The sequence below is a fragment of the Aethalodelphis obliquidens genome, unplaced genomic scaffold (genome assembly GCF_003676395.1).
Source record: "Aethalodelphis obliquidens isolate GAN/ISIS:26980383/991018 unplaced genomic scaffold, ASM367639v1 scaffold4, whole genome shotgun sequence".
Lineage (NCBI taxonomy): Eukaryota > Metazoa > Chordata > Mammalia > Artiodactyla > Delphinidae > Aethalodelphis > Aethalodelphis obliquidens.
In genome coordinates this window covers 34,049,346-34,063,316 of record NW_020837948.1, presented here as the reverse complement: position 1 = coordinate 34,063,316, position 13,971 = coordinate 34,049,346, and the positions used below count along the sequence as shown (strand labels likewise).

The window sequence follows — 13,971 nt, the reverse complement described above, 5'->3', positions numbered from 1 at the left end:
TAATCAGTACGGAGATACAGAACGTTGGAACAACTCTAGCCTCTGTGTGTCCCTTCCCAGTTGCAGCCCCTTCCCTATCTGCTAGAAATAATCACTATCCTAACTTTTTATAGTCTTATACCCAGAGTGCTTATTTGGCTAAGTATGTATCTGTAGCTACCATAGTCTCAGTTTGGGGTATTTTTTAAGCTTCATGTAATAGAATGTTTTCTTTTATGTCTGGCTTCTTTTTCTCAGTGTTATGTTTGTGAAATTCATCCATAGTTTTGAGAATTTTCATTTCTATGTAGTATTGTTTTCAGAGGTTGGCAAACTTTTTCTATAAAAGACCAGATAGTAAATATTTCAGGCTTTGTAGATCACATATAGTTGCTTGTTGCATATGCTTTTCTTTTTTACACCACCTTTTAAAAATGTAAAAACCATTTATTAGCTCACAGGCTATCACAGGTCATGTTTGGCCTAGTTTGTTGATCCATATTCTATTTTATGAGTATATGCCAATTTATATATGCTTTCTAATATTGTGATAGTTTGGGGCTGTTAGGCTAATACTGCCGTGAATATCCATATATGCCTCCTAGTGCATATGAGCATATGTTTCTCTTTGGTGTATTCTAGGAGTGGAAGTGTTGTGCCCCACAGTGTGCTAATATTTCAATATTAGTAGATGTCAAACTGTTTTCCAAAGTCATTGAAGCAATTTATACTCCCACCAGAAGTCCATGGAAATTGTTATTGCTCTACATAGTCTCTATTCTTGGTATTTTCAGACCATTCAATTTTGCCTATTCTGAAGGTGGATGTATAGTAGTACCTCACTGTGGTTTTAATATTCGTTGACCATTTAGGTATTTTCTTTCATAAGGCCTGCTCTTCAAGTCTTGTCCTTTTTTTCTACTAGTTGCCTGTGTTTTTCTTATTGAATAGTAGAATTTCTTTGTATATTTTGGATATGAGCTCTTTGTTATGTGTTCTAAATACTGCCATCTACTCTGAGCCTTAATGATTTCCTTTGATAAGCAGAAATTCTTATTTTCCATGAATTTCTTTTTTTTTTTCCCATGTATTTCAAGGTCAATTTTTTCCTTTACGTTCAGTGCATTTTAATGCATTCTTTATAATACCTTTTTCTTTTTTTTAATTTATCATAGGTTCAACAATTAAACCTATATTTTATTCTTATATATATATATTTTTTTACATCTTTATTGGAGTATAATTGCTTTACAATGGTGTGTTAGTTTCTGCTTTATAACAAAGTGAATCAGTTATACATATACATATGTTCCCATATCTCTTCCCTCTTGCATCTCCCTCCCTCCCACCCTCCCTATCCCACCCCTCCAGGCGGTCACAAAGCACCGAGCTGATCTCCCTGTGCTATGCGGCTGCTTCCCACTAGCTATCTACCTTATGTTTGGTAGTGTATATATGTCCATGCCTCTCTCTCGCTTTGTCACAGCTTACCCTTCCCCCTCCCCATATCTTCAAGTCCATTCTCTAGTAGGTCTGTGTCTTTATTCCTGTCTTACCCCTAGGTTCTTCATGACATTTTTATTTTTCTTAAATTCCATATATGTGTGTTAGCGTACAGTATAATACCTTTTTCTAATGTGGGGTCATAAGGTATTCCCATATACGATCTTCTATATACTTTACTGTTTTTCCCTGCACATTTATCTACAATCTAGCTAAAATTGACTTTTGTGTGTGCTATTAGATAAGGATGTCAAAATTGATGTTTTCCCCCCAACCATATGTACATCCAGGTGTCTCAACACCACATACTGAAAAGACCATCCTTTCCCCACTACTCTGTAGTGCCAGCTTTATCATATGTGTGTTCTCTGTTTCTAGAACGTATTCTTTTGTTGACTCTTGGGCCATTGAATAAGATCTCCCAAATCCTACATGGGTCCTTCTTCAAGTTCTTCTTGGCTTTTCTTGTATTTCCATATAAATTTTAAAATAACCTGGCCTAAAATCCTGTTGGAATATTGATTTAGATTGCATTAGATCTATAGTTTGTGAAAACTTACATCTTTAAAAAAAAATTTTGTGTACTTGTAAACGCTCCCTCTAAAAAGGTTACTATCTGTTGCTGCTATGTACAAATAGTTTTTTTAATATTGACTTTATATGTGTCAACTTTATTGAACTTATTTATTAACTTAGTAATTTATCTGTAGATTAAAAAAAATCTTTTCAAAGCATATCCCCAGGTTTTTGTCTTCCTTTCCAGTTTTTATGTTTTTAATTCTTTTTATTGCTTTACTTTAATAGCTAGTACCATCAAAGTGACAGTAAATAGAAGTGGCTTTTCTGTTTTTGTTTATATTCTCAAAGGGAAATCTTTTTAACACTGTCCATTAAGTATGGTCTCTGTAGATTTTTTTAAAGCTACTCTTTTTCAAAATAAGGAAAATCCATTCTACTCCTGTTTTCTTAAGAGGTTTTATCATGACAAGTTTTTAAATTTTATATTTTCTTATCTGTTAAACATCATATGATTTGGGGGAGAGGCTACCGTGGTTCCTAGAATAAGCTCATTTAAAATATATATATATATATCACTGGTTTGGGTTTACTAATATTTTTGGTTAGGAGTTTTACATCTGTGTTCATGAGTCATACTGACCTTTACTTTTTTATTCTTGTTGTCTTTGTCTGCTTTCAATATCAAGATTATGCTGTTCTCATAAAATTAATTAGAGAGTCCTGTTTGGGGGGAATAATTCATGTATATATGTTTCAGTAAATGTTTGGTAAAATTTACTGGTAAATCCCATGGGCATTTTCTTTATGGGAAAGCTTGTAATTGTGGTTTCCAGAGTAATTTAGTAGTTTGCATTTATTATGTCTTGTGTCTGTATTAAGTTACATTCTTCCAGAAATTTGTGTATATACTCCTCTTAAGTTGTTTATAATGTCTGCAAGATCAGTAGAGATATTCCTTTTTGTTTTGTAACATTGTACAGTCTTCCCCCCCTTTTTTTTCCTTGATCAGTTTTGCCATAGTTGATCAGCTTTATTAGTCCTTTAAAAGAACTGTCTTTCAGATTTGTTGGTTCACTAAATTATGCACTTGTTTTCTATTTTATTAATTTTTATTGTTTAATATTTTATTCCTTCTACTTCTGTAGTTTTATTTTGCTCTTTTTCTAATTGTTAAAAACTGATGTCACTAGATGGATGCTTATTAACTCATGAATGTTCAATCTTTTGTAAAATACACACTCTAGGCCCTTTATGCACTGTTTTGACTGTATTCATAAATTGAGGTTTATGCCATCTGGGACATTTTCTAATTTCCTTAGTGATTTCTTTGATCATATGTTATTTAGAAGTGTACTTTTAAAATTTTCAAACCTATGCATTTTTAAGTTATATTTTTGTTATTTCTAACTTTATATCATTTTGGTAAAAACAAAAATTCTTGCTGATTTTTTTTTGGTCTGTTTTTTCTTTCTTTACTGTTGTGTGTTAAAATTTCCCACTATAATTGTGGATTTTTCTTGTCTTTGTAATCTCTTAAGCCTTGCTTTACATGTTTTGATGTCATGCTATTAAATGCATACAAATTAAGAATTGGTATATTTCAATCAGTATTTTTGCCTCAAAATTTACTTTGAGATTAATATAGCTAAAACAGTTGTTTTTTCTTTTACTTGGTGTTTGTACAGTATCTTTTTTATCTTTTAACTTTCAGTCTTTCTGAAACTATACTTTTAGATGTATCTCTTAAAATCTGCATATAGATTTTTAAAAAATTTGTCATGAAAATCTTTGTTTAGGACAATTATTTATATTATAAATTACTGAAATTTGTATATGAATCTATTATCCTTTTAAGTGCTTTATATTTATACTGCCTATTTTTATTTTTCTCTCCTTTCTTGCTTCATTGGAATTGGTACTTTTTATTTATTTATTTCCCTGGTAGTTAGAAAATTATATTTGATTTTACTATTTGTTTTGTCACTACCCAAGAGAGAACAATAGGCTTCTATGACATCTGCAAACTGAATGTTTACATCATGCTTTTATCCTCTTCCTGGACAAAGCAAGGACTCTAGAACTAAAGTGTTTTTCAAACTTACTTGACTAAGAATCATCTGGGGTCTTGTTAAAAATGCAGACTCCAGTTTATCCCTTTTTTGAACCCTAAATGTAGAGTTTACCAGAGTTTCACCTTTGAAAATCCTGGACTTCACTTTTTTTGTCCTGTTAACATAAAATGATATTAAAGCTCTATTCTTCTTCTCTGCTGTCTATTCAGAATCAACAGATGTCTCCAATGCAAAAACAGCCTTAAAAGCCAGTATCACTCTCTGGATCTCTGACCAGAGAGTTTGGTTTCCATAATTCTTAATAATTCTTAATATCTTATCTCTCAGATACCTTAAAGCAGAAGTATAGAAGTTCTTTGCCCAGGAGTTTTACTAATCTTCAGTGGTTAGATTGGCCTAAACTACCTAGTTCACCATAACAAGAAGTGGAATTCCACTTTACATTTTTTATATTTATACAAATTTATTTGATGGGGTTAAATTACTTGCCAAGCAAAGTTTCAACAGTGAAAATTGAAACTATTTGTCATTAATGGCTTTTGTTGACTTGCAAAAAATCTCATCACAAAGGCATTTACATGGTGGTTAAGAGCACAGCTCTTTAGCCAGATTACCTGCTTTTTTAATCTCACTCTTTGCATACTAGTGGTTTGATCTTAGGGAAGGTGCTTTAACCTCTGTTAAGTACCTCATCTGGAAAAAGTGATGAAAATAATAGTCTCGAGGTTATTCCATGTCAATATATGTCAAATGGTTAAACCATATTTGCAAATACCAAGTGAATCAGCAAAATGTCTGCAAAATATTAGAATAAAATCTCCTTGTAAATTAGAGTACTTCTATTAGATTTTCCCTGTGGATAATCTAATGTTAGCTAAGGTTTAGGATTTTTTTAACATGAAATTTTGAGGTTTTTATTTCCTCCTTGATCTTATTTCTGTATTTTGGGGGTATCTTCATTTGTAGTTTGAGTTATTCTGCAGCTACTGGAAAATTTTGTATATTGTTCTCTTGGCCAATTGAGCATAACCAGATGTAAAAATATATACTCTATTCATTTGTAGCTTACTCCATCTGGAAGCATTTCTCTTATCAAATCAATGCATTTAATTAAAAATCCTGTGAAGACCTGTGACAAAGTGTATTTCTTGATACAAAGTTTGACTTCTCAAATCAGACATCGAATGGAAGATCCCAAATCATCAGGTAAATATTTTGTTTTCCTTAGATTAGAAAACAAATAAAAGGCACTATCCAGTTGCTATAAACATTTTTTAAATAAGATGTGCCAATCATAAAAAATTCAAGCCTTTAATGCTATATTTAGCATTAGATAGGTATGTCTAGGTGTAATTTGAGTTAGTATATATCCAGCAAAAGAATAATAGCGAAGTTATAATTGCTTTTATCTGTGGTAGCATGAAAGGGATAATAAAACATTTTTATTTGGTTAATTATGTAGCATTACTGTACAGTTCAGCAGCAAATAGGCAGCATAATAAGAAGGAGCAAGCAACAGGAAGGTGATCAGTGCTCTGGCTCTGAGACTAGCTTAGTTAATAACTTGGGCAACTAACGTATGTAACATATGGAAGGTCTTCTATAAAACCAGTTCCTAACCCATGTATTTATACCTTTATTCAAGTCTACAAAATATATGGTTGCTAATAGTATATGCCTATGATAACATTTCCTAGCTTGTTAACAATTTTACCTTTGATATTTAAGAAGTTTCTAACTACCAATTTTTAATATATATTCTTTATCTGATTTTGAAGTTTAATACACTAAAACTGTTATGTTGTTTTAGATATTCAGCTTTATCATAGTGAGACCTTAGAGCTCATGCTACGTAGATGGTCCAAGTTGGAGAAAGACTTTAAAACAAAGAATGGAAGATATGATATTAGTAAAATCCCTGACATATATGACTGTATAAAATATGATGTCCAGCATAATGGTTCCTTGAAATTAGAAAACACAATGGAATTATATAGGCTTTCAAAGGCATTAGCAGATATTGTTATCCCTCAGGTAAGTAATTCCTGCATATCAATTTTCTTGTACTGTTATATAGATACTTTTAAAACGTCTATCAGTGGATAAAAGATAGTTGGTTTTTGTGTCCCAGTAAGCCTATAATTTTAAAAAGGAAAGTAACTAATTATGAATTTATATTTTAAACTTTTTGTTATATTAAATCATTGTTTGATTTTTTAATAGTTTAAAGTGACTTTTTAAAATTTAAGAATTGATACTCTTAATACTAATATGCTAACAACAAACAAGACAACTGAAAATAGGATGGGATAAGTCACTTAAGTATTTATTGGGCATTTATTGTGCACCTACCAGCTCTGTGCTATGGGAATGTGTGCAAAGTGGGAGAAAAAGATAGTTGTGTCCCTATATAAATTTTGGAAGTTTTTTTACCTTATGTGGAAGTATTTTGAAAATAATATTTAGAGGCCAGGATGTAAGTAGTTATTTGTGGGGTGTGGTAGAGGTGGAACGGGGGGCCTTATCATTATAGGAGAGTAAAAATAGAGGTGTAACCAAAATTCAGTTAACTGAAATGTAATTAAACAGAGAATCAGATGATAATAAAGAGACAGGTGACAAGACAAGTTGAGATAAGAAATGTGTTAGAAGAAAACAGTTGCAGATGCCCTTTGGAGAACTTTTTTCAACTCAATTACTAAAAGATCATTTGGACATTGTAAAAGGGAGATTGGAGTAAATCACACATTCCAACTGTGAACCAAAGTTAAAAAGCAGGAAAAATGAAATACAGTTGATTTTTGACCAATGTGGGTTTGAACTGTAGTGGGTCCACTTATACGCAGATTTTTTTACAATAGTAAATACTACAGTACTGCATGATCCACATATCCACAGTTGAATCTGCCAGGGATGCAGAACCACAAATAAGTTATTCTCGAATTTTCAGTGGTGTGCAGGGTTGGTGCTCCTAACCTCCACGTTTTTCAAGGGTCACTGTACATGAAAAGTGTAAAGATTGTATATAAAAGTAGCCTCACTTAAAGATACTCATATATAGAAAACAGTGGGGAGGTTCCTTAATAACTAAAAATAGAACTATTTTATGATCCAGCAATCCCACTCCCATATATCCAGAAAAGATAAAAACTCTTAATTCAGAAAGATACATGCATCCCGGTGTTCATAGCAACACTGTTTACAATAGCCAAGACATGGAAACAACTGGAGTGCCCATCAGTGGATGATTGGTTTAAGAAGATGTGGTGTGTGTATGTATATATACATATATATATCTCTCTACACACATATACGTATATATACATACACACACCACATATACATACACACACACCATGGAATATTACTCAGCCATAAAAACAAAATATTGCCATTTGCAGCAACATGGATGGACCTAGAGAGCACCATACTAAGTGAATTAAGTCAGAGGAAGACAAATATTATATGATATCACTTGTATGTGGAATCTAAAAAATAATACAAATGAATCTATATTAAAAAGTGGAAACAGACTCATAGACATAGAAAACAAACTTACAGTAAGGGAGAGGGGGAATGATAAAGAGTATGGGATACACACCGCTATACATAAAATAGATAAGCAACAAGGATTTACTATATTCTCTCAAGGATTTACTATATACTAGTTTTCAAGGAGAACTATATTCAATATCTTGTAATAACCTATAATGGAAAATTATCTGAAAAAATATTGGATTGGCCAAAAAGTTCGTTCGGGTTTTTATGTTATAGAAAAACCCGAACGAACATTTTGGCCAACCCAATATATAACTGAATCACTTTACTGTACAATTGAAACCAACACAATACTGTAAATCTACTACAATTAAAACTATACTTCAGGACTTCCCTGGTGGCACAGTGGTTAAGAATCCACCTGCCAATGCAGGGGACATGAGTTTGATCCCTGGTCCGGGAAGATCGTACATGCTGAGGAGCAACTAAGCTCATGTGCCACAACTACTGAGCCTGTGCTCTAGAGCCCGCGAGCTGCAACTAGTGAGCCTGTGCACTACAACTACTGAAGCCCATGTGCTCTGGGGCCCACAAGCCACAACTACTGAGCCTGCGTTCTGAAACTACTGAAGCCTGCATGCCTAGAGCCCGTGCTCTGCAACAAGGGAAGCCACCATAATGAGAAATGCATGCACTGCAATGAAGACCCAGCGCAGCAAAAAAAAAAAAAAAAAAAAAAACCCTCCAGTGTCCTTTTCCTAATATTCACAGAATATCCAGGAAAAACTAGAGACTTTTAAAAACTGGGAATTCAGGCTGCACAACTTACCTATAAGTATTTGTGTACACGTTAAAGTTTAGCTTATTCTTGCAGCATGAAAGAACAACTATTTATTTGTTTGGTCAGTGTATATGATGTAGACAGGTTTAAGTATATTGTATAAATCAGTGATTTGCAAATAAATTCTCTTTAAAAGAGGATAAAAATATCTCATACTGCAAGAATATGTCTTTGGGCCTCACTATAAGAAACATAGGCTTAGAAAACAAGGACTTAGTCTCTGACAACATCTTTCATTTGCTAAATAGAAGTTTTATTTTGCAAAAGAGGTTTTATTTTACACAATAAAAAGTTGTATTTTTATAACAGATAAGAAAAGCAGACATGTAGATGAATGGAACAGAATTGAGAGCCCAGAAACAAACCCGCACATATATGGACAATTAGTTTATGATAAAGGAGCCAAGAACATACAATGGAAAAAGCATAGTCTCTTCAATATAGTATTGGGAAAACTGGACGGCCACATGCCAAAGAATGAAACTAGACCACTATATCACACCATACACAAAACTCAAAATGGATTAAAGACTAGAATGTAAGACCTGAAACCATAAAACTAAAAGTAAACATAGTATGCTCCTTGAAGTTGGTCTTAGCAATATCTTTTTGGATATGTTTCCTTGGGCAGGGAAACAGAAGCAAAAATAAACAAACAGGACTACATCAAACTAAAAAGCTCTGTACAGTAAAGTAAATCATCAACTAAACGAAGAGACAACCTACGGAATGGGAGAAGATATTTACAAATCATATATTCAATTTGGGGGTAATATCCAAAATATATGAAGAACTCATACAACTCAACAACAACAAAAACACAGTCTGATTAAACAATGGGTAGAGGAGCTAAATATTTTTCCAAAGAAGACATACAGGTTGCCAGGAGGCTCATGAAAAGATATTCAACATCACTAATTATTGGAGAAATGCAAATCGAAACCACAGTGAGAGATCACCTCAGGCCTGTTAGAATGGCTGTTATCAAAAAGGCAAGAAATAACTAGTACTGGAGAGGATGTGGAAAAAAGTGTGGTACACTGTTGGTGGGAATGTAAATTGGTGCAGCCACTATGGAAAACAGTATGGAGATTCTTCAAAAAATTAACACTAGAACTACCCTATGATCCAGGTATTCCACTTCTGGGTATTTATCTGAAGAATATGAAGACTCTAATTCGAATAGACACATGCACCCTGTGTTCATTGTGGCATTATTTACAATAGCCAAGATATGGAAAGTGCCCATTGATGAATGGATAGTTGAAGTAGTATATATAATACAGTGGAATACATAAAAAAGATACAGTCTTGCCATTTGTGGCAACATGGTTGTACCTTGAGGGTGTTATGATAAATAAGTCATTCAAAGAAAAACATATTATATGATTTCACTCAAATGTGAATATTAAAATTTCTTTTAAATAAATGAACAAACCAAGCAAAATAAACATGTATTTATAGAGAAAAGAGTAATAATTACCAGAAGGGAAAGGGGGTGAATTGAGTAAAGGAGGTAAACTGTATGGTGATGAGTAGAAACAACTTCTGGTGTTGAGCATACTGTAGTTTATACAGAAGTCAAAATATAATGTTCACATGAGACATGTTATAAACCAATGTTACCTCAGTAAATTAAGTAAATAGTAAAAGAGCCTCGATGGTATGATGGAAGATAAGAACATCTAAAGATTATATTTGTTATTAAGAGTCTTAATTGAGATGGCACACATTTATTGAAGTTTGAAGATCATTTCTTTGGTGATTGTATTATGAAATGCAGAGGATTCTTTATAATAGCATTTGCAATATAAAGTCCAATGATACTCTCATTAAATATCACCATATAATAAGCTTTCAAATATCTTCATCGGTTATTTTAATCAGTTCTTTTTGTGGAAGAAATAAGAGAACTTGGGTATCCAACAATTAATTATTTGGTCCTAGTTGGTTATGGCAGCTTGCTTTTTCAGCTCTACAAAATATGTCACTGTTTTGAAGGGAAAGGTTTTTTTGTTATGAAAGTAATATATCTTTGTTATAAAATATAGATATAGCCAAAAAAAAAAAATCAGTATGCCATTACCAACTAGAGAAAAACATTTCACTGTTTTGGAAAATTCTAAAAGGCCTTTTCCCTTAAATTCATGGATAAAATTTTTTTCATAAATTCGTATATATGACAAATGTATTCTTTGCAAAAATGGAACCAGGAAATGCATACTATTTTATAACCTGATTTTTTTTTCTTGGCATCAAGAAATTTTTTCCAAATCAGTAAAGCTAAATATACTTCATTTTTCCTAATGGCTGAATGATGTGATGTAATAATAGCTATTTAACCAATTTCTCACATTTGGAAATGTGGATTCTTTTACTTTCTTTCACTCTCCTTATACATATGTCTTCTACGTAAAATCAAGAAGATTTCCAGAACTCTTTTACCAGTTTTGTTACAGACCAGCAGTGTATGAGAGTGCCTGTTTCATTACACCTTGCTAATAACAACAGAAAAATTTCCTTTGATGATGTTAATTTCAACATTTTCCTTTTGTTTACACATACATACACAATTGCATACGTATTTCTTTTTTTCATACCAATTTCACAGTCATCTATGTTGGTGAGATAATTAACCAACCAAGCTTTTGTGTTTAAGGTAAATGACCCAAGAGGTTCCATTTTCATACGTCTTCCATCTAATCAATCAGCCTTTTCTTTATTAGGCAGTTTTGAGATTTATTATCCATGCTAAAGTTTTGCCATCTGGGAAGTACCTGATAACAGCAAGTAGCCTTTAAATACAGGTATCCCAGAAGGAACTGGGAGAGAAAGAGTGTGCTTATTTCTTCCCTCTTCTCTACTCTTCCTTCTTTCTCTCTCTGTCCCTGCCTTCCTCCGCCTCCACCCCACTTTCTGCCCTCTTCCTCTTATACCCTCTCTTCCCATCTATACACACAAAACAGATTTTTTTCTTATATCAGGTCATTTTCTCATCTACCTCTTTGAACTGTAATTTTTATTATAATTCTTACAATTACTATGTTTTCTTAACACTTTGGATTGTAATTCCTCATTTAATTAACTTATAATGGTTATAGAGCTCATTAAGTTTGATAATTTCACGGCATTTTTGGCTAACCACTAGTTAAAACCTTTACAGTATTGGCCAAAGGCTTTTAAATAATTTGTTAACCTTTTTAATCTTTGACATTCAAATAGACAAAAATTTCATGGTTTCAATTTATATTTCTTTCTGTATGTTTATTGACTATTTGTTCTGTGCTTTAATGTTTGTGCCCTTAATCCATCTTTCTTTTAGGGTTGTTTCTACATTTAAAACCTGGTTGAGTTGAATACTGTTCATAAAGATTACATTCATCCATTCATCCTATCCTCTTTAGAAATTACTTTCTTTTTCATTTACACCAAAATAAAATTCTTCTAATTACACTCAATACTTTGGGGAATAGTGTACTTGAAGTTGCAGAAATGTAAACTAGGAGCATTGTATAATGTTCAAAAGAGGCTAAATAAAAATACTTGTCGCTCACTAAAATTCTTAAATTTAGTAGTACCTTTATTGGAGTTCTTTATTATTATACCCTTTTTCTAATGTTGTGTATGTTCTGCTCAGGAATATGGTATAACTAAAGCTGAAAAACTGGAGATTGCCAAAGGCTACTGTACTCCTCTAGTTAGAAAAATTCGCTCAGATCTTCAAAGGACACAAGATGATGACACTGTAAATAAACTCCATCCTGTGTAAGAGACTGTACTGGTATTTAAGTCTATAGGCATCTGTTTTTGCATTCTTCAAATCTAATTACTTTTTAATGTTCCTATGGCTAAATCAGGAGTGTATCACTTGGCACACTGTGGAAATAAATATTACCTAGGTATTTCTAATAGTTAACTTCCAACCAAGGTTCTTTTTGGCTCCAAATTGGAGAAAAAACTGAGGCAAACAGGGAAAGAGGATGTGTGTTATCATTCACATGTGATCATCAGTGATCATCCTCATTCAGCAGCATTAACATCTGTGAGCTTCTTTAGTGCTATGACCTCTTTCGTTGTTAATAAAGGTGCTTAAATAACCTATTTACAGTGAACTTGACTAATATTAATGCTTCTTTGACTAATCTCAGTGGTCCCAGTTAGTTCCAGTTATTTTCATGTTAGAGGAATACCTGCTAAGATAACGCCTCAATTGTTATTGGAAGAGTGATAGATTTGCTTACTATGTTCTTTTACTTCTAGTAAGATTAAATTCCATTTTACAAAATAATTTCATTAAGTTTTAACTGCATGGTTACGTTTTAACAGTGTCTGCTCCTTACTCTAGGTATTCCAGGGGTGTTCTGTCACCTGAACGTCATGTCCGTACCAGATTATATTTCACCAGTGAAAGTCATGTACATTCTTTACTGTCTATTCTTCGCTATGGTGCCTTATGTGATGTAAGTAGGATAAGTTATATAAATCTATTTAACAAATATGTGTTATTGAATTTATAATCAAATCACTAACACCATTTTTTTACTGTGCAGTTTTTAATAATTCATTATTTACCATCATTTGTCAAGGGTCTACTTTATACCAAGCACTCTGCTAGATGTTGGAGATAATGACATGTTCTCTTCCCTTTGGAGAAGATCCATTTAAGCAAACAATAATACAAAATATTTTAGGTAATGTTACAGGCCAGTGGCAGTGAGATAAAGACAAACTGATGAATTTGCATTATTTAGAGGTTAGAATCAATAGGACTTGGTGTTTGGTTGGACATTGTGACTCTTATTTACTGTTAGGTAATGAATCATACCAAAGGTTACTGCCTTAAAACAACCACAGTCATTTTATTTTTCTCTCTCATGGTTTAAAGGCTAACTGTGATCAGGCAGTTTTGCATTGGGCCTCTCGTGATATTGCAGTCAGACAGTGGCTCGGGCTCAAGTCATCTCACAACTTTCTTCTCATGTCTGGTGCTTGATGCACAGAACATAGCAGCTGAGTTCCAAAAGTGAACTTCCTAAAAGAGCAAGGAGCAAGCACAAAGCATTTTTATGACCTAACTTATGAAGTTACGTAGTATCACTTCTGCTGAGCATTTTTGGAGGCAGTCACCGAGTCCCATCCAGGTTCAAGGGGTGGGGAATAGACCCATATTACTAGATGAGTGGAGTATCACTGTCACTTACTTATTGTAAGATGAATACTTGGGATTGGATGTATTTTGGTGGCCATATTTGGAAAACAGAGTCTATCACAGTATGTCCATTACCCACACAATCCATATTTCTCCCTCATGCAAAATTCAGGTGATCGCTCCTCCAGTATTCCCTCAGGCTTATCTATTATAGCATAAACTTGACATCCAGGATCTCATTATCTAAATCAGGTCCAGGTGTGGATGGGACTCCTTGGGCAGAGCTCCTTGAGTGCTCAGGAGAACTCAATCTCGTTTCAAAGACCTATGAACTGAAGATACCAATTGTCTGTCCTTCATACATTTGACATACAGTGGTGGGATAAGCATAGAATAACTGCTGTAGATAA

General features: G+C 33.2%; 1 protein-coding gene across 13 annotated transcripts in view; it reads left to right on the top strand.

Annotated features, from left to right (window-relative positions):
• The window catches only part of PPIP5K2 (diphosphoinositol pentakisphosphate kinase 2), a 75,629-nt gene that overhangs the window by 35,489 nt on the left and 26,169 nt on the right, over positions 1-13,971 (top strand). For all 13 annotated transcript variants that reach the window (XM_027100474.1, XM_027100457.1, XM_027100470.1 and 10 more), the window contains 4 exons: positions 5,138-5,279; positions 5,884-6,107; positions 12,050-12,177; positions 12,758-12,872. In XM_027100474.1, coding sequence (XP_026956275.1) covers positions 5,138-5,279; positions 5,884-6,107; positions 12,050-12,177; positions 12,758-12,872 — 609 coding nt within the window. The remainder of the gene's footprint in view (positions 1-5,137; positions 5,280-5,883; positions 6,108-12,049; positions 12,178-12,757; positions 12,873-13,971) is intronic.